The sequence below is a fragment of the Elephas maximus genome, chromosome 9 (genome assembly GCF_024166365.1).
Source record: "Elephas maximus indicus isolate mEleMax1 chromosome 9, mEleMax1 primary haplotype, whole genome shotgun sequence".
NCBI lineage: Eukaryota > Metazoa > Chordata > Mammalia > Proboscidea > Elephantidae > Elephas > Elephas maximus.
In genome coordinates, this window is record NC_064827.1 from 111,660,869 (window position 1) to 111,681,394 (window position 20,526).

Sequence of the window (20,526 nt, forward strand, 5' to 3'; positions counted from 1 at the left end):
GACCATGTCCCTGGCTCCAGGCTGTCTTGAGTCTGCTTGGTGATAGGCCTGTGTGGTGTGTTTTCACTGTTTGCTGGGTTGCACAGGTGGAGCGCATACCCTCCCTATCTTGGCAGAATACCCAGTAATGGCAGGCCTAAAATATGCACTGTTCTCCCACCAGCCTCCACCACTGGCCCAGCCAGCGCCCCTGCAGCCAGTCCTGGCCCCACAGCCCCTGGGCCCGCTTCAGCCGGTGCCCCCGCACCTGCCTCCGTACCTGCCTCCAGCTGCTCAGGTGGTGGCCCCTGCACCACTGAAGCCCCTCCAGATGCCGCAGGTGCCCTTCCCACCACTTGCTCAAGTTCCAGTTTCTCAGGTACTCATGCACCTCTGTCCCCAGTTGCTCTGCCCTCTGGCTGAGGGGTGTGCTGTGCCCAGGCTGGTGTGCCACGGAGGCCTGCTCAGTGTCTGTACGTGGAAACCTGGGCAGTCTGGCCTAGGGCTGCGGGGTGGGGCTCTGCAGCATGGGGCCATGCACTGTGGCATGTCCCAGGACATTGTGCCTGACTTCCTGACCCGCACCATCCGGTCGACACCTGTCCTTCTTCCCACAAAGACAGCCCTGCCTTCCGCCCTCCCACCCACCACCTGTGCACACCAGAACGTCAAGGAGTGTTCCCCTCTGCTGGGCTGTTTTGATTCTCTCCTCTGTCCCCACTTCTTTCCCACATGGGCGGATCATCGTCTGACCTTCCTTCTAGGCTGCATTGCCTTTCTGGGCTGTGAGGGGTGGGCTGGGTTCTGGATGCCCTGGGGTCCTCAGGGAGAGGAAGTCCCTGTGTTGGAGATCTCTAGTGATGGGAGAGCAAAGACCCAGCAGCCAGTCCCCTGCCCGCCGTGCCCGGCTGGCAACATGCCCATCATCAGGGCTTTGAAAGACACCATGGGCATCTGACCCAGGAGCATCTAGTATGGAGTAGGTTTAGTCTATTGCCAAGATCAGCTGCAGAAATACTGAGCTTGTGCAAAAAGTGGGCCTAAAATGGCGTGTTCATGCTGCAGAACTCGATTGATAGGAGAAACCCAAGTCCTTGTTGAGTGTCTTCCTTTGGAGGTCAGATAGTAAACTGAGCAGCATCGCTGACCACAGGGAAGACTGGTCACCAGGTCGTTAGGTTCAAGTTGCAAAAGCAGTCTAACATTTTGTCTGTGGGGAAACACTGGCCATGCTAGCAATATCTGATGGCATGTAACTGAAGCGATGTAATTGGTGTGGGAGCCTCTCCCTATCTGACGAGTGTCAGTGCAGACGTTTCGTAGACATTCGAGACTGTGGGTGAGCTCCCCTCATGTACCCCAGTTTCAGTTTTGCTCAGCAGTGGTAGGACAGCAAGTGCTTCCTCATTCTGCAGGCGGGATTTCCCGTAAGGCAAGCTTGAGTTCCCGTGATTGACAGCAGCGCTTAGAAGGGTCTTTTGTAAGAGTTGCCCTGCGTCACCGGGGGCTGCGTCCATGCTCACACCAAGTGAGAGGTGGTTTAGCTGTCCGGTAGTGGTCTTGCTAATCAGTGGGCTTGCTGTTTGGGGTGCTTTTCACCCAGACTGGAGCTGTCCTGGTGTGTTTTCACTGCCTTGTAATTGCATGGAGGTGTAGGTTACATGACATCCTTGTGCATTCCACCAGAAAATCATTGTTTTAAAGAGAGAACTGTCAGAGAACCTACTAAAAAGTTTGAAGTGCGAAACCCATGTGGTCAAATGTCAGGTTTCTCAAAGGTATGTAGAGATAGCTGAGAAGATACACACATGGGAGGTTGGGCGTCCCCGCTGGTGGGAGTGGGGGTCTCATCTGGCTGAGATGTGCACGCCTGCCAGCATGAACCTGCCCTCTCCCCATTCAGGAGCTACATGGGGATCAGCCCAGCCAGAAAAGGGGTGCTCAAAGGTATGCTTTCACCAGAGACCGCCAAATAATTTGGTTTCCATTTGAGTTTATATAGGTTGGGGGACATGAGGCTGAGGTGGTTCCAGCTGTTTGGAGCCAGTCTAGTGGCTCTTACAGCCCTGCCTGTCCTGCACGAGAAGGCATCTGAACCCGTGGCTACTGATATGACCCTGGTGTCTGACTGCCCCTGAGCACCTCAGGACAAAGCCCCCACGTGGCCTGTCTTGCCAGGGTGAAGTGAGAGGCCCCACAGTGAGGCCACGGGGACTGCCCAGCAGGTCCCTCCTGCATTCTGTGCCGGCTGGAAGCCTCTGACTTTCCTTTTTAATTGGACTAGTTTCCTACATTCGCATTTCCCTTTAAGGGGTGTGTTTATGTTTGGGCTCCTTCCTCCAGCAGGACACAAAGCATTGCAGCAGCAAACATCTGGGCTCCTCCCCGCATTGTCGCAGTCTTTTATTGCTGTTGTAAAGCTAACTGGGAAGTCGCTAATCCACAGGTGCAGCGGGCTTGGTGTGGTGGCCTCCGTGGTAGCCCGTGACCAAGTGTGATGATCTGCTCTTGTGTCTCTTTCAGATGCCTCAGTTTCCCGCCATCCCTCCTGTCACCCCCCTGGCAGGGGCTGACAGCCTCCCTCCAGCCCTCCCTGACTTACCGACCGCCAGCCTGCCCCCTGTGCCGCCGCCACCTCAGTATTTCTCTCCGGCCGTAATTTTGCCAAGCCTCCCCCTTAACCCCCCTACGCCCTTGCCCACCTCTCCGGCCCTGCCTTTGCAGGGGGTCAAGCTGCCCCACGCCCCCCTGACCCCTCTGGCAGTGCCCTGCCGGACCATTGTGCCAAACGTACCAGGTACCACTACCACCATACCCCTGCTGACCGTGGCCCCACAGGGCGTGGCCGCCGTGTCCATCCACCCTGCTGTGGCCCAGCTACCCGCCCAGCTGCCCCCACAGCCCGTCTACCCAGCTGCCTTCTCGCATGTCGTGCCGAGCGAAGTGCCCCCTTCTCCCCATCATGCTCAAAACCTGCAGGTGGTCCCTCAGCAGCTGCAGCCCGCACCACCCCAGACGCAGCTGCCCACGCTTCCTCAGCCCCCCCAGCCAAGCATCCGCCATCTCTCCGAGCAGGCTGCTCCGGCTGCTGGGGCAGGGACCCAGGTAATTAAGCCCTGAGCACTGCCCTCCAGGGGCTGGGAGGCTTCCTTAGCACCCACAGGGGCCTCTTCTCCCTCCCTTCTTTAAGCCCTTTGCCCTTCATCTGGCCAAGGACAGACAGGGAAGGGCTGAGAGGAGGCACTGCCACAGAGATGTGTTGGAGAAGGAGGCTGAAGCCAGTAAAAGCTCCTTCCACTTTTCAGCATGTGTCAGGAGGATCAGAGATGTGGGGAGTGGCAAATAGGTGCCCACTAACGAGCCCTTACCAAGAGTCAGTAGCCACTGCTGGCTGGTGGAGGGTTCCAGGGCTGCACCTGGCATCAGTGGTACCTTTCCTCATCCAGGTTGGAGAGCAAGAACATGTAACCCAGGCCCCACAGCCTCAGTGCCACCTGCTGTAAGCTGCTCCTGGGAGGCAGGGGTGCTGATGGTGACTCTTCCTTCCAAAGCACCTTTTCAGAAATTATCACCCAGTGGGCAGACAGGGGAAACCCCGGTGGCATAGTGGTTAAGTGCTATGGCTGCTAACCAAAGGGTCAGCAGTTTGAATCTGCCAGGAGCTCCTTGGAAACTCTATGGGGCAGTTCTACTGTGTCCTATAGGGTTGCTATGAGTCGGAATCAACTCGACGGCACTGGGTTTGGTTTTGGTTTTTTTGCGGGGGGGCAAGCAGGAGTCTTCCCCTCTTAGAAGCTAAGGAGATCTGGCTAGTGTGAACTGCACAGAGCTGGGGCTGCTGGTGAGAAGGACAGGTGTGGTAGAAGTAAGAGGTATAGTGGCCTGGGGTGTCGGTGGAGCCAGCCTGCGGCCCTTGCCAGTTTACAGTGAAGGAGCATGCTGGCATATGGCGGCAGGCCCAAGTTCGCACTGTGTGCTAGGCAGTGAGCGTGCTGGCACGTGGCAGCAGGCCGTGTTCCTACTGTGTGCTAGGCAGTGAGCATGTAGCACACTGCAGTGGGGGCTGCATTTATAGTGTCCTGCCTCCAGGGTGGGGTCCCTGGTGTGGGACCCTCTCACCCAGTCCATCTGGCTCTAGCCCTCACAGCTGTGGGACTCTGGGCGTGTTCTTTACTTTCTGAGCCACAGTGTAAAGTAGAGCTAATAGCCTCATTTTTATTTTGTCATGACGATTCTTCCAGAGAACGTGGGAAGGTGCCTTTGCCCACATCCTGAAAATAGTTTCTTGCTATCTTATTTCCAGAAGGGGTTCTTATGTAGAGGAAGAGGGGACAGTGCCTACTGATCGCCAGGGTGGCGTTGTTTTAAGGAAAGAGCACTAATCCGTGCTGTAACTGGGTGCCTGCCTGGCCGCAGCGAGGCTTCAGCTTCAGTTCAGACATCAGTTGATTCAGGGTCAGATCCATCTTCAGAGGAAATCCAAAGGCAAGGGGAAGGAGGTGTGAGCCTCAAGGCCTGGTAGTGTCCCCATGTGTCCCTTGGCTGAGGTGGTTGTTCCCCCCACCATCCTGGGAGGATCTGGTGACTGCCCTTCCTGCGCTCCTGCCCAGGCGAGCTCAGGCGGGGTCGTGTGTGTAGCCTGGGGCTGAGGAGCTGCCGTGAACCTCCGAGGTCACTGGCCAGGCTTGGTGACCCGTGAGGGACCTGGACTGATGAGTGAATGGCTACCCCATAGGCCTCCCTCTGCGGAAGGCAGACGCTCCCCTGGATGCGGCAGGTTGGCCCTGTGTGGGAGAGACGCCTGGTGGCCAGGGTGCTGCTAGACAGCACCTGGCCCTAGTTCTCCCCGACTTCTCAGAGTCTCACGCCCAGGAGCCCTAAGCGAAGGTGTCCCCTCCCATGTCTGAGGGGCTGAGGAGCTGCTGTATGTTTTCACCCTCTCCTGCTCCAAATCGAGGTGACTTGGGGGCTCTGTTTTTCTAAGGCGAAGGCTCCTCACAAGTCTAGCTCCTTGGGGCTTCGTGTCCACCTGCCTCATCTTTTATTTATATGCCCCCAAAGAGCTTTTAGAAAGAGAGGAAAGGAAAAATGGGGAAATGAAGCATGAGCTTCCAAATGAGCCTCCCAGGAGGTGGTGGTCTCTGTGACAGTCTTGGGCGTAGCTGGGGCTGCAGCAGGGTCCTCTGGCGGCCTAAGCCCTGATCTCGAGGCGGGAGGAAGCAGTGATCCAGGCCTGGCAAGGTGGTGACAGGGAGCCTGCTGCTGTTATGAAGTGTAAGCCGCACGTGTCGTTGTTAGTTCCTGTCAGGTCGCCTCCACCTAATGACGACCTAAACACAACACAGTGAAACGTTGTCCAGTCCTGCGCCATCCTCATCCTCACGGACTTAGGTAGAAATTTGTGATGGAACCCAGTTTTAGGTATTCTTGCTCTAATGCGGGAGTCGATTCCAAAGGGGAGTGTAGCCATGCCCGTTTTTGTTTCTTTCTGCTGTATACCTGACAAGGGCTTACTTTGGGGGGATTACCTTGAAGGGGGCAGCCCCTGCCCCATGTGTGCTCGCTACTGTGCCTGTGGCCCCTCAGGCCCCTCAGTGAAGGTTGCAGCCCTCAGCCCCAGGGAGCCCACCCTGACCTGCATCTATGTCCTTGTGCTGCAGGTCCTCTTGGGCCCCCCAGCCTCGTATGCAGTGGACTCCACAGCCCTGGGCCCCTCTGTCCCTGGGCCTCCCACGACTGTCCTCTCCCCACCGCTGCTGCCCCCAGTGGCAGGCCCCGAGCTCCTGCCACAGCTCTCCAGCTCCCTGGCCTCCACCGTGGTGGCGACTGCACAGAGCCTGCCCTCCCAGACCACCACACTCCTGCCTCCTGCAACCCCACCACTGCCCGCTGGGGCCATGGTCACTGCCCCCTGCCCTGCTGTCCAGTCAACAGTGGAATCAGCCCAAGAGGTATGGACTCTGCTACCCTGTGGGCATGGCCACCAGGCCGGGCTCTGGCTGCCCCCCCACGTATCTGACTTAGGCCCCCTTGGGCTTTGCACCCAGAGTTGGGGACACGTAGATAGAGGAGAGGTGTGTGACTCAGCCGGGACAGCCACAGGCTGTTTTTACCTTCGCCTCTCTCTCCAGAGATCTCATGCTCTTCTTAAACCCACACCAGGACAGAGAGTGTCATACATAGGTTTAGAAAACAGCCTTCCTCAGATGGCACAAAACCCTGTTGAACACCTTGGTAGGACCAGAATGTTCTCTTAAGGGATGGTGAAAGTGGGATTGTGTTTTTGAAAAGGAGCTGGCATAATGCACCCCCAGGCTTTAGAAATCTGCTTGGCTCCAAGTATTGGGGCTTACGCCCTTACATTGGCAGGGTGTCTCCCTGCAGAGGGAGGCGGCCTCTGCCCCGTGGCTGTGAGAAGGTGGAGTGGACAGTGACGGGTCCTTTCCCCACACTCTTGCTGCAGGAGCAGGTGGTGCAGGACAAGCAACCGGGCCTTCTGCAGAGCTGTGAGAGGTAACGTACTGCCCGGCCAGCCCCAGCCCAGCCTGTGCAGACTGGGGCACCATGCGGCTGTCCCAGGGTGGGCTGCTGCTCCAGTTTGCCCAGTGCCACCAGGGTTTTTAACAAATCTCAGCCCCTGTTTAAGGCTTGCTTGGCAAAGTCATGGTGAGTGCCTCTTGTATTTGATTGTTAAACACCCGCTCTGTGCTCTGGACTCGTGTGGGTCCTGGCACTGGTCTGCAGAGCCGAGGCATATTCTGGGCAGAAGATTGGACAGGCCCCGAGGCCTCTGCCCATCTGGCAGGGAGAAGCCAGAAGGGCAGAGTAGGCCTGACCTTGGCCTCCTGGCTCACCTCCACTGCTTGGCACCTGCTGTCTGCAGAGATGGAACCTGTTTAGGGGGAGGGAATAGTGTCCTTATTGGGGGTAGGTTTGGAGAAGGGCCACTGTCATGTCCTCTTCAAGCCCTCACAGCAGCCCCCAGTGTTGGCGTGTTGCCATTCTCATTGCAGGGATGGGGAAGTGGAGGGGTTTGTTTTCTAAAACCGCAAATTTACCCATTTCACAGCGCCCTGGTGAGGCTGGGAGGAACTTGGGCACACAGACAGTAATGGAAGGACCGGGGGTCCTACCCTTCCACACGACCCCCAGGCGCCCATGCGGAGATGGTGTGGGAGAAGGAGTGCAGGCCCTGGAGGCAGGCATAGGGTCATCATGCGAGCAATTCTCACCTGCAGATCACTGGAGACTGAGCACACCCAGGCAGCTTGAGCTTCTGGGCTATTTCCCTGAAGCCAGGCTTCCTGATTGCATCTTCTTTGAGTGGCACTGACATTCTTGGTTTCCACTCAGCTATGGGGGCTCCGATGTTACTTCTGGGAAGGAAATGAGTGACAGCTGTGAAGGCACTCTTGGAGGTGGGAAGCTCGAAGTCAAGTCGTCCAAGAAGCACCACCGAAAGTCCACCCGTACTCGCTCCCGTCAGGAGAAAGCCAGCCGGCCCAGGCTGACCATCCTGAACGTGAGTGGCACAGGCGTGGCTGCACGGACGGGTGGGTGCTGCCCTCATAGAATGTTGACCCGCTGGGTGTCCCCTAGGTGTGTAACACGGGGGACAAGATGGTGGAGTGCCAGCTGGAAACACACAACCACAAGATGGTGACTTTCAAGTTTGACCTGGATGGGGATGCGCCGGACGAGATCGCCACATACATGGTGAGGCTGGGCTGGGCACCTGGCCTTGCTGCTCAGAGGGATACCCTGCCTTGCCTTGCTGGGGAACGTCTCCCCACATTCTCTGGGCACACAGGGGTGGACCCATGTGGTGTCCACATTGTGGGGATACTGGCTGGCCAGTGGGTGTGCCATGGGTGCTTCCTGGGGCTCCTGGATCTCCTCTGGCAGAGTGCAGACCTTGCACTTGGCGTATAGCAGCTCTCCCCACGCTCTGCTGACACATCGAGGGGTGAGAAGACAACATAAAGAATGTTCTAATAGGTCTAAGTGCTGCTTCCTAAATGGAAGCCCTAAGCCTTTCCCTCAGAGATAAAGAGAGGATATTGAGGTTAGATAATTGGTGGAGCTGGGTGGAGCCTTCCTGCCCAGAGCCCTTTACTTCCCCGCCAGCCTGCAGGTGTGGGGAGAGTGCTGCCTGGGCCTGAGGTCCTCACCCTGCACCTCTGTCTGCGCCTATTCTCTCCACCCCAGGCCTCCCAGACAGCATCCCGTCCTCACCCCAGGGCCCCTTCCCACCTGTGCACCAGTGTGCCCTGTGAGCACGCCATTGTTGCCCACTCTCTCATGCTCCCTGTGGGATCTGGCTCCAGGCTGGGAAGGGATAGCGGGCCCCCAGTAAATATTCAGCCAAATGAACACACAGACAAATGTGCTAATGGTTTGCGAATCCCCAAGAAAAGAGCACACTAGTGTTTTGTACATGTGTTTTCCCATGAAATGCTCTCCTAAGGAGCATCTGTGAATACCATACCTGGCCCTGTTCTTCCAGACCATCGTTCACGTCAGACGGACATTTTGGAAGAGTGTTCTAAAAGATTGTCTAACAGCCTGCCCAGTGTAAGGTCCTTTGCCATTCAGTACTGTAACCACTAGCCCCATATGGCTGTTGAGCTATTGAAATGTGGCTAGTGTGACTGGGCACACTCCCAAACGAGGGGCACAGTGGGCAAATCCCACCTGTATTGCTAACTGCATGGCAAGGATCAGCATGAGTCCAGTTCCCACCTGGAAGTGGGTCCAGTCTCCCCTTCCCACATCTCTATCCTCATCGCCAGCCCCCCAAGAAGCACTCCTTCTCTACCCTCAGCCACCTGGAGCCGTTTCGGGGGCTCACAATTAAAAGGACATTGTCCATCAGATTGCCCACATGGCCCTTCTGTGCTCCCTAGCCACCACCCTGTGGGTTCATTAATTCCTTGGAAACGCTCACAGAATTCACAGAGAGCATCTGTACTTACAGTTACCCATTTATTATAGCCAGAAAGATACAAAGGAAGACATGCTACCCTCCTAAGAGCAGATGCTCTTGCCAATCCAGGAAGCCTAATTTAATTGATTTCAACTGTAACATGTGCCTACTGGCTGCCATATTGGACAGCCCAGCTTTGGAGGCCACCAGGGAACTGCCTCTTGGACCATGTCTTAGTTATTAGTGCTGCTGTAACAGAAATAGCACAACTGGATGGCTTTGACAAAAAAAAAAAAAAAAAAATTATTCTCTCAAACTCTAAGAGGCTAGAAGTCCGAATTTAGAGTGCCAGCTCCAGGGGAAGACTTCTTCTCTCTGTTGGCTCTGGTAGAAGGACCTTGTCATCAATCTTACCCAGTCAAGGAGCTTCTCGGGGCAGGGACCCTGAGTCCAAAGGACACACTATTCTCCTGGTTCTTGTTTCTTGGTGGTATGAGATCCCCATGTCTCTCTGCTTGCTTTTCTTTTATATCTCAAAAGAGATTGGTTTAAGATACACCCTAATCTTGTAGATTGAGTCCTGCCTCATTAACGTAACTGCTGATAATGCTACCTCATTAACATCATAGAGGTAGGATTTGCAACACATAGGAAAATCACGTCGGATGACAAAATGGTGGACAGTCACACAATAGTGGGAATCATGGCCTAGCCAAGTTGACAGGTATTTTAGGGGGACACAGTTCAATCCATGACAGACCATGTGCCTCTGGCCATGCTCTAGTGCCCTTTGTAGACCTGTGCTCTCACCCTGCCTGGCTTTCATCAAGCACTGACATGGGGTGCTGTAGGGAACCCCCGTGCAGGGTCATTCAATTGTTCAGTGTCTTCTCTATGGAGTTCCTTCTTAGTCTTCTAGGCCTGCCGTAAGGAGATAGCACAAAGTGGATGGCTTTAAACAACAGAAATGATTGTCTCACAGTTCTGGATGCTGGGAGCCCAAGATCAGCGTATCAGCCTTGTCTGTTCCTTCTGAGGTCTCTAAGAGGGCACTAGTCCACGCCTTTCTCCTTTAGCCTTCCGGGGGCTCCTGGCAGCCTTTGGCGCTCCTTGGCTTATGGATGCATTTTCACGTTGGCTGTCTTTCCTCTGTGTGTCTCTGTGTCTGTTTTCCTCTTTTATAAGACACTACCCTCAAGGGATTAAGACTCACCCTGCTCTGGTATGACCTCATGTCAACTAACTGGTAACATATGAACTGGTAACCCTATTTCATAACAAGGTCACGTTCAAAGTACTGGGGTTAGGATTTCAAGGTATCATTTTAGAGGACTGGTAATGCAGTGGTTAAGAGTTTTGCTGCTCACTAAAAGGTCAGCAGTTCAAATCCACCAGCTGCTCCTTGGAAACCCTACGGGGGGTGCATTTCTACTCTGTCCTATATAGGGTCGGTGGCGTAGTGGTTAAGTGCTACAGCAGCTAACCAAATGGTCAGCAGTTCAAATCTGCCAGGCACTCCTTGGAAACTCTATGGGGCAGTTCTACTCTGTCCTATAGGGTTGCTATGAGTCAGAATCGACTCGATGGCACTGGGTGGATAGGGTCGCTATGAGTTGGAATCAACTTGACGGCAACGGGTTTTTTGATTTTTTTTTTTTTTTTTTGGAGGACACAGTTCAATCCATGACAGTCCCTGTGACAAACTCTCCTGGAGTACAGGCCCAGGGGCAGGGTCTCCACAGTGGCCTGGCTGCTTCCTTGTATACGGAGCCTGCACCAACTCACCTCACCCACTGTTCTCCTAGCCCCTGGAGCCAGAAAAGCTCTCTTCTGTCATCCTACTTCGTTTTCAAAGTCCGTTTTGTGTTACTTTATACATACAAACGACTGTGTACCATGCGGGTATTATAAAGGGTAATAAAAAACGACTGTATGTAAACGTATCATTCACCCTGGGAACAGCATGTTACTTACCAGCGCTGTTCCTGTAACCCGTGTGCTTCCCTCCCCCACCCTCTCCTTGTTCCCATGCCCACCCTGGCATGCTTGCCGCACAAATTTTATGTTGTTTATTCCCTTGCTTTTAACATTTTTTCTTGTGTGTCTGGGTCATATGTGTGTATTTGCACACCCACACAAATCCCTGTGCAGTGACTGACGCAGTTCTTTAGCTTTGAGGTTTATGAAACTGGCAGCTTCTCGGATTTGCTTTTCACTCAGCATTGTGATTCTCCCCCCATTTCATTGCTTGATTTTTTTCTCATGTGCTGTGTTGGCTTTGTAGGGGCCATTTTTAAACCCAGTCATCTAAAATGCCTTTATGAAGGAGGCGTGATATAAATAGGACGCAAATTGAGTCAGTGAGCCAGCAGTCCGTGGGAGACTCAGAGCGGAGGCCTGGCAGACGGCACACCACCCCCTGTTCTCACAGTCTCTTGTCTGGGAGACAGACGTGCTTCCCAGGGACCAAGCCGGAGCAACTGGGGGTTTGGCTGATGGAACGTGGCGCTACTTAGACAGCTGTTTTCCAGCCCTGTTGGCCATCTTCCAAAGCGCAGCTTTTCGGTGAGCGGGTGCCAGCACACCTCAGTGGCTCATGAAGAGTAGTGGCTTCTCGGGGCCTCAGGCACACTGTCCTGAGAGACAGAGAGCCCCTTTGTGGTGGTGGTCAGCTGCCGCCACTGATACATGGCGTTCTCCCACAACAGAGTGGGAGAACGCCATGTATCAGTGTCTAGTCCTCACTGTCCCCACCGTACTTGTAGGTTGTACTGTTGGGATCCATAGGGTTTTCACTGGCTGATTTTGAGGAGTGGATTGCCAGGCCTTTCTTCCTAGTCTTAGTATGGAAGCTTCCTGTGGTTAAGGGGAGACTGTAGACATTTGGATTTAATTTGGTTTCCAGGATGTACCTATAACCCTATATGTTTAGGTTTTTCTCCCTTGTTTTTTACGTAATTATAGTCTTTATGGGCTACAAACTTTTGACTTACATACAACCATAGTTATGAACCAAGCCCCGTAAAGCCTATTATGTTGAAAATTTGAGATACATAGAGTGGTTCCTAATACTACAGTGCTACTTTGCAACACAGATGTTATTGTTACTGTATCATCATGTTAAAGATGTTTTAGTGTATCTGGAAGTGTTTCTTTGATTTTTTTTTATGCATAGAAAGATACACTGTATACTATATACTAGGACAAACGCTTGACTAACTGACCTTAAGTACAAACCATACCTCACTGCTCCGAGTCAAAACTCAGTCCTAATCCGTGGTGACTGCCTGTACTTAAATACTTAACAGGAAAACTTATCATTACTAAGGGCTTTTAGTTTCATTGTGTTTAATGAAACTTTCATAGTGTTGGAAAATTGCTTACATTCTTTTGCATGACATTGCATCCCCCACCCCACAACTGAATGCCCTGGCTCTGGCCCTGTAAAGCTCCCCTTAGACCAGTGTCGTAATGGATAACTACACTAAGACACAGATGTACATCTGTACACGATAACCCAGCACCCACTGGCATGCTATCTCCCCCTGCAAAGTGGTCCTCATGGAGCCTGCTAGGGAGACGAGGGGCATTCTCTCTGCCCGTGTGGCCAAGGATACAGCCCAGTGGGGTGTAAGCAAGGGCAGACCGAGGGCCTGGTGTGTCCTGCAGACCCTGGCAGGACACCGCAGGAGAGGCTGCCAGCCCATCTCACAGAAGAGTCCATCAGAAAAGGCTGGAGTTGTCCGTGAGGGTCCATGGACTCAGGACTGTCTCTTCTCGTGTGGAAGCCATGGCCATGGTGGGAGTACAGAACACAGGACAGCCCTGGTGTGGTGCGTGGAGGCCTTGCTCTGGAGCGGAGGCAGATGTTGGGGGAGCTGGACAGAGCACTGCCAAGCTTGGTGGTGGCATTCCTGAGACAGCATATTAAACCAAAGTGCAGGCAAGGCCTGGACCTGATGCTGGTACCACGCTGCTTGTGCCGGGCACGGGGCATCTGGCCTGCAGTGCACTTGCCCACTGACCTTGGAAACGGCTCTCTCTCCATTTGGATCTGGTCTGAGCTGCATAGCTGTGGAGGTGGGCCTTCTACTGAGATGACCCCGTGGAAAAGCCAATTTCAATACATCTGAGGAAAAGATAGGTGTGGGCTCATGGCCAGAGCTCCAGCCTGAGGCAGGCAGGGCCACTGGACACTGAGGGGTCTGGCCACAAGCCCACAGCTGGGGCACAGGGTGGGCAGTGTTGGGAGTCATGTGGGAACTTAGCTTGGACAGCAAGCAGCATGTACAGGTTGGGCAACAGGCTGGGTGTATGGACCGATGGTAGAAGGCACAAGGAAATTGGCCTCTGCGTTGGAACTGACACTAGCAAGGAGAGGAGACTGGTCCGTTCTCGCCTTAGGTTTCCTGTCCCAGAGAAGACTCTCAGATGTGTCTCCGGCCTTGACTGCCCCCTGCCCACCCTGGCGCCAGCCTGAACTCACCTGGCTGGGGCTTGTGACTTCACACTCAGCCCTCCTCTCTCCTACCCACTTGGGCCCCTGGGCCCCTGGGCTCCTGGCCCCAGGCGGTTTTCCTCCCTCTATATCACCACCCCAGTCCTTTGAGCTCCTTGATCCTCCCTCTCCTGCTGTCTGGCCCCATACCCTGCCTTACCAGATGGGTCTCCAGTATCATTTCATGTCCCTTGGCTCCCAGACCCAACGGCTGCATTTCTAGAAGCCTGGGCACTCACCACCTTCCTGAGTCTCCCTTCTGCCCCTCCTTCATGTAACCTTGTGCTTCTGTGAGCCAAGCTGTCTGCCATATGGTCCCACGACCGTACCTGCTGCTGGGCGCCCCTACACTAGTGCTTTCCCTCATGGCCTTTCCACACTCCTGGCCTGTTTAGATTGGTGTGCTGCTCAGGGGCACCTGGGGAGAACCACCTGGGCCCAACCCTAGAGGATCAGTGCTTGTGCCCCTGTCCAGCCCTCCTCCCCTACCCGCCTATGGTGCAGCTGTCAAGGGCTGCTGCTTCACTCAGGAGCTGTGAGTCTGAAAGCTGGATTCAGCCCTCTGCAGGGCATTTCCCCTCAGGGCCCAGGCAGAGTGGAAAACCAATAAATCACCCATAAACAGCCCTCTACCACTGGTTCTCAAGCCCAACTTGTGAGCCAGAGGTGTGTGCTGCACTCCCTGTGTCCACAGGTGGAGCACGACTTCATCCTGCAGACTGAGAAGGAGACGTTCATTGAGCAGATGAAGGACGTCATAGACAAGGCCGAGGACATGCTCAGTGAGGACACAGATGGGGACCGCGGCTCAGACGCTGGCACGAGCCCTCCATACCACAGTGCCTACGGCCTGGACACAGGAGAAGTGAGCGCTGGCACCCGGGGATGGTACAGGAACCACCTGCTCGTGTAGTAGCTGGGCTGAGTGGAGGGGGTACGAGAGCGGGGCTGGGTGGAGGCCAGGGGAGGGGAGCAGGAGACATGCAAGGGGGGCAAGGCCAGCCTCCTACCTCCCCCAAGTGCCATCCTCTGCTAGTACAATGATAGTGCCATCTGGAACCCCTCTCCCATAGGCTCAGATATCAAGAGTGATCACGTAAATTGTTAAGTACTGAGTGACAATTGGAGGGCCAAGGCGGGGGCTAGGAGAGTGGGCATGTGAAGAAAGTTCTTCTTTAGTACAGTCTGTCCTGATTCCTGGTCTTCCACCTTGTTTAGGAAAGTCGACACTCCCCAGTCAATGCCCCAGTCTATCAGCAGAATGGTAAGTCAGCCATCTCAGCTACAGCGTGAAATTAGACAGGGCTGTAGAAAAGCATTGGTCATTTCCACTTCTCTCTGTGGATTATTTGCTGCCATTGTGTTTTTCGGCAGGCATTTAATAAAAGCCAGCAGTTGAGAATATTGTAAGGGGATTCAACCATTGCATGGGGTGGGGTGGGGTGTGGGATTAGATGACCTCCAGACAATTGAGGGTGCTGCCTGGAGCATGGGGGAGCAGGTCCTGCTCCCTCCATGGGCAGCTCACCCTGTCCAAAGAGCCCCATGTGCTGTGAGTGGAGACTGGGATGTGGTGGCCTGTGGGTCGTGTGCTGATGTCCACTGGTCTACCAGCCAGCATCCCTGCCTTCACTGGGGTGGTGCTGTGGGCATCTAGGAAGTGAAACCCAGGCAGAGGCCCTCAGAGAGGGTCCACCTTGTGGTGCACAGGTCCCTTGAAGGGCTGTGCACTTCCACCTGGTAAGAGAGCAGAGGTCTGGGTAACCGCCTCTGTTTGGTGGAGGGAGGCCATCTAGGGTTATGGCTGAGCATTTTGGTTCCCTGCCCACAGCCTTCTTAGTGACAAACTCATAGGTATGAAGGAGTTGCCACAGAACTCCTATGGGGAGTCTATGGAAGGCAGTGACGGATCTCGTTGGCCTGAAAAGAAGCTCACTCTCACAGTGCTGTGGATCTTGTCTCTGTTCTTCCCTTCAGTCCTGCATACTGGAAAGAGGTGGTTTATCATTTGTCCAGTACCCGAAAACCCAGTGACAGAGGTGCCTGAGTCTTCACCCCCACCCCCTGTCAGCTCCCTGCGGCCGGATGCAAGCCAAGGTATGAGCCACCAGACAGCATCAGAATTCTCCTCCCGGCTGACCTGTGTGTAATCTGCATCACTCCCTGGTCCTCAGCTGTGCTCACAGCACATGTTGTGTTAGCACACGCGTGTGCCAGGTGCCCTGAGAGGCTCTGTGTGCATAAACAACAACAAAAAAACATGTTGCCTCGAATCGATTCCGACTCATAGCAGCCCTATAGGACAGAGTAGAACTGCCCCATAGGGTTTCCAAGGAGCAGCTGGTTGATTCGAACTGCCGACCTTTTGGTTAGTAGCCAAGCTTTTGTGCCACCAGGGCTCCCTGTGTGCGTAATAGCCCTGAAACCCAGACTGCACAGGGGGCTGTTTTCCACTGAATGTATGGAGTTAGGCAGTATTCAGTCTCAGACATGCTGCTTCCAGAGCCTGCCCTGCTCAGGTAACACAGCGGAATGGCACAGGCGTGCTGAAAGAGCAAGGCTGCTCCCTGTTACTGCTAATGTTATCTACCTCGTCGTCGATTTCCCTGTGGAGGATTATCCGTCAGCGTTGCTGCTGTGGAGGACACGCCTGTGTTTGTTTTATTTTGTTCAGGAGGTGGGGTGGGGAAGTCCCTTTTGATGCTAAGATTCTCCAACTTTAAATTGTCCGTTAAGAAAATGAACTCTTCTGTTGACCTGTACCTACCTGTGCAGATTGCTACCAAGCCTGCCCTTTGGTGTTGTCAGTAAAATCTTGACTTCAACTTTGAGGGACTGGAAAGAGTAACTCGAACAAGTTTAATTCATTATAATTTGGGAGGAAAAAGTTGTTGATTATAAAACTTGACTTAGCTTTATGATAAAAAACCCGTTGCTGTCAAGTGGATTCTGACTCATAGCAACCCTATAGGACAGAGTAGAGCTGCCCCATAGAGTTTCCAAGGAGCACCTGGGGGGATTTGAACTGCCGACCTTTAGATTAGCAGCTGTAGCACTTAACCACTACGCCACGGTTTCCTAGCTTTATGATACGTTCATGAAAAATATTTGCAGATCAAGTTTAACCTCATGTCACGTGTTTCCAGTGACTCCCATTGTGCTCTTGGAAACTCATTCCCACAGGGAGTAGGTCAGCCTCCCAAGAGTAACAACCCAGTGAAGCCATACACCAAACTGAGACTTGCTGACCTCTGGTAAAGAGAGGACAAAGGAGAAGCTAGCCCTTTAGTATCTGTAATGGTTCGATTTAAAAAATATGAGTGTATTCATGTATTACTTGATTTTAATACACACACAATTAATTGGGGGAAAAAAAACTCTTATAAAAATCTAATTTTCAGTAGAGTCTGTATAATGTACTAGTTAAGAGAACATGCCCTGGAGTTAAATCCCAGCTCTTCATCTGTGCACTGAGTGACCTCAGGAAATCTTTCTAGGCCAGTTTCTTAATCTGTATAAAAAGGAAAAAGAGGTGACCACTTCCAGGGCTGGTAGATCTGGTCATTTGGATCAACTATTCAATAAGGATAACGAAAAAGTTGTAAAAATTATAAAAATCATCTGCCTGAAGGCATTACAGAAGTCTGATGAGAGTGGAGAATTGTGAGGTCAGGATCCAGGAGGGGATGAGGACCCAGGGACGTGAGCCCAGTTTTGGCCCCCTTTTCTACTGGGGGGCATTTCCCGATTTCTGCAGGGGTAGCCTCGAGACTGAGCATTGCCTCTGACAGCCTTGCCAGCCTAGAGAAAAGGGGCTCAGAGTCCAGGGCCAGGATGCAGACCCTACTGGAGCCCCTGCTGGAGACCCATACTGTAGAAGGAAGGGTCAGCTGGAAGTAGACAGGAACCCACTCTCAAAGTGTCTCAACCCGTCATGAAGGTGACCTTGGAGTGCTGTGTCCATAGGCAGAATCAAACAAATCCATTCTGCAGGAAGATTGCATTATTCTAGGCCTCAAATTACTTGAACGAACAATTTCTTAAGTATAATACCTGACACATAATAAAAAATAACTAGGCAGAGAGGTCTGGTTCTGGGTCAGATAGAGTAAACACACACTACCACCCATTCTCTCCCACTCATGTACTATGAAACCTGGGCAGAGGCATGGCACAGTCATCTGAGGACTCTGAGAAATAAATAGCAGTAGGAAGATGAGGGAAGAAGACCAGAATTCAGAGTACCATTGACCTGGCAGTGAGTTTAGCGTTTCTTCCTCTGGGATCTCCTGGCCTGAACTCAGTGTGGCCTCAAAACCAGCAGTGAGGACTATGTGGGCAGACAGAGAGATCCAGGGAAAAGCCTGGAAACGGAACACCTAAAACTCACAGAGAGTGGGGACATTCTTCTCCATGGTTTCCTTTTTTCCTCCTCCTTTTTGCCCAGCCCCCAGGCAGTTCTAGGGTAATGGCAGTGACAGAGCTGGTTACAGGATGGGGAGAACCTTCTTGTTGGGTGGACCTTTGACTCTAACAGCACAGAGCCAAAATCCACTGATTTTTTCTTTCTCCCTTTATCCTCCTGCCACTTGGCTATGGTTGGCACAATTATGAAAGTGGGTGATTTCTGGCCAGAAATCTGAAAAGGGGAGTCCTTGGAAACCAGAAAATATCAGGGACATCATGGAAAGCAACACCATAAAGTTGTTTATGAACTCTGGGCTCACCTCCAACCTGTGTATGTATGGATCTGATCCTAATTGGCAGATAAAAAAATCTTTGGGAAGTGACGTATCATATAGGCCACTACCCAGGTTCCAGATTGGTCCCTGTGTGGCACGCACATATTTCAGATCAGATTCAAACTACAGAGGCATTGAAACTGAACTGACATTGGAACCACAGCCCAGAGAAGGCAGGGTGCAACTTGTGGCCAGAACCTAGCCAGGCTGATTGCCTGCTGAAGCAAAAATACTAACATTCACTGGAGGATTTAAACAAGGCCTAGAATCTCATGATACTCAAAATGTTCAGAATATAATCCAAAATTACTCGACAGATGAAAATGTCAAGTTATGTGGAAAAGATAGTCAACACATGCCAATGACAAGAAGACATAGATGTTGGAATTATCTGACAAAGGCTTTAAAAGCATCTATTATAAAAATGCTTGAATAGTCACAAACATTTTTGAATCAAATGTTGAAATGGAAACTGTCAGCAAAGAAATAGATGATACAACGAAGAAATAAATGAAAATTTTAAAACTGAAAATTAAGGTAACTGGAATTGCTCAGTCTGAGCAAGGGGGAAGAAAAATGAACAGAGCCTCAAGAACCTGTGGAACAATAACAAAAGGTCCAACATTTGTTTCATCAGAGTCCCAGGCAGAAAGAGAGGAGAAAGAGGGCAGTGCTGAAACAAGTGTGAAGAATTAATACCGAAACCTTCTCAAATTTGGCAAAAGGCATAAGCCTACAGGTTCAAGAAGTTGCGTGAGCCTCAGAAAGGTTAAACCCAGAGAAATCCATGTGTGGACGCATAATAATCAGACTGCTGAAAACCAAAAACAAAAAATTGTCAAAGCTGCCAAGGAAAAATGATGCATTACTCAGAGGGAAACAGCGATTCAATGACCGAAGACTTCTCATTGGAAACCATGGAGTCCAGGAGGAAGTGGCACAGCATTTTTAGAGTGTTGAAAGAACTCTCAACCCAGAATTGTGTATTCAGGGAAGATATCCTTCAGAAGCGAAACTGAAATAAAGCCATTCTCAGATGAAGACAGCCAAGAGTATTTATAGCCAGTATACCTGCTCTAAAAGAATTGCTCAAGGAAGATCTACAGACAGAAGAGAAATGATACCAGAAAGAAACAAGGAACTTGGCTGAAGGAAGAGCAACAGAAATGGTAAATATCTGTATAAATATAATAGACTGAGTTCTTTAAAACCTGTTTGACAGTTGAAAGAAAAAATTATAACATTGTCTGATGGGGTTTTTGATATATGTAGAAGTGATATATAACAAAGCTATGGTATGGGGGGGTGTGTAAAGAGATATATATGTTGGTAAGGTTTCTACATTCCAATTGACATGGCAAAATACTGATCTGAGTAGACTCTGTAAAGTTAAGGATGTGTTTTGTAATTCCTCGAGCAACCGCAAGACTTACACGGAGATAGAGTTAAAACCACAATAGATAAACTAAGACAGAATGCGAAAAATAACCTAAAAGAAGGCAAGAAAGGAGAAACAAAGGATCAAAAACAATAAAGTAGTAGGTCTAAATACAGGTAGCCCTGACTTATGACAGGGTTCTGTTTTGACGACTTTGTCGTAAGTCAGTTCTGGCATAAGTCAAATACCTCTTTTTTTAGTTTTCATTATTATTGCCTTTTATTATCAGCATCTTTATAAATCAAATCTTTGGACATCTGCGAGTGAACATCTGATAATGATAACACCAGCAAATTAAATGCTGCTACATTGTATGCAGTACATATTACCTACGATAAGATGTACAAAAAAAGTAGACGGTCGTTAGTGCAGTTTGTCATAACTTCAATACGTTGTCAATCAAGGACTGCCTTATAAATATATCAGTGATTAAATGTGGAAACCCTGGTGGCATAGTGGTTAAAACCTACAGCTGCTAACCAAAAGGTCGGCAGTTTGAATCTACCAGGCGCTCCTTGGAAACCCTATGGGGCAGTTCTAGTCTCTCCTCTAGAGTCGTTATGAGTTGGAATAATTGGTTGTAAATGTAATTGGTCTTAGTATGTCAATTAAGACAGATTGTGAGAGTGGATTTAAAAAAACTTGACCTAGGTTTATGCTGTCTACAAGAATCTCCAAGTGCATGTAGTCCTTGACTTAGAACAGGGTTCCTTTCCGATGACTTGGTCATAAGTCTGTTCTGATGTAAGTCGAATATCATTTTTTTTTTTTCAGTTTTCATTATTACTACCTTTTAGTATCAGTGTCTTTATAAATGCGATGTTTATTTGTCTTTAGGGGTTGGAAACATGTAAACTGACAGATACGTTTTAATACATACTTACATAAAGAAATATACAAAGCATAAAAATTTACTTCAAGGATGAAGAAGAGTTGGACAATA

General features: G+C 51.3%; 1 protein-coding gene across 6 annotated transcripts in view; it reads left to right on the top strand.

The window, feature by feature from the left end:
• The window catches only part of WNK2 (WNK lysine deficient protein kinase 2), a 189,601-nt gene that overhangs the window by 120,643 nt on the left and 48,432 nt on the right, over positions 1-20,526 (top strand). For all 6 annotated transcript variants that reach the window (XR_007518624.1, XM_049895554.1, XM_049895551.1 and 3 more), the window contains 9 exons: positions 164-358; positions 2,503-3,084; positions 5,640-5,930; positions 6,443-6,492; positions 7,333-7,501; positions 7,579-7,695; positions 14,098-14,268; positions 14,622-14,667; positions 15,381-15,500. Coding sequence is in view for 5 of the 6 variants with exons in the window: in XM_049895554.1 (XP_049751511.1) it covers positions 164-358; positions 2,503-3,084; positions 5,640-5,930; positions 6,443-6,492; positions 7,333-7,501; positions 7,579-7,695; positions 14,098-14,268; positions 14,622-14,667; positions 15,381-15,500 (1,741 nt within the window). In the remaining variant the exon portion in view is untranslated. The remainder of the gene's footprint in view (positions 1-163; positions 359-2,502; positions 3,085-5,639; positions 5,931-6,442; positions 6,493-7,332; positions 7,502-7,578; positions 7,696-14,097; positions 14,269-14,621; positions 14,668-15,380; positions 15,501-20,526) is intronic.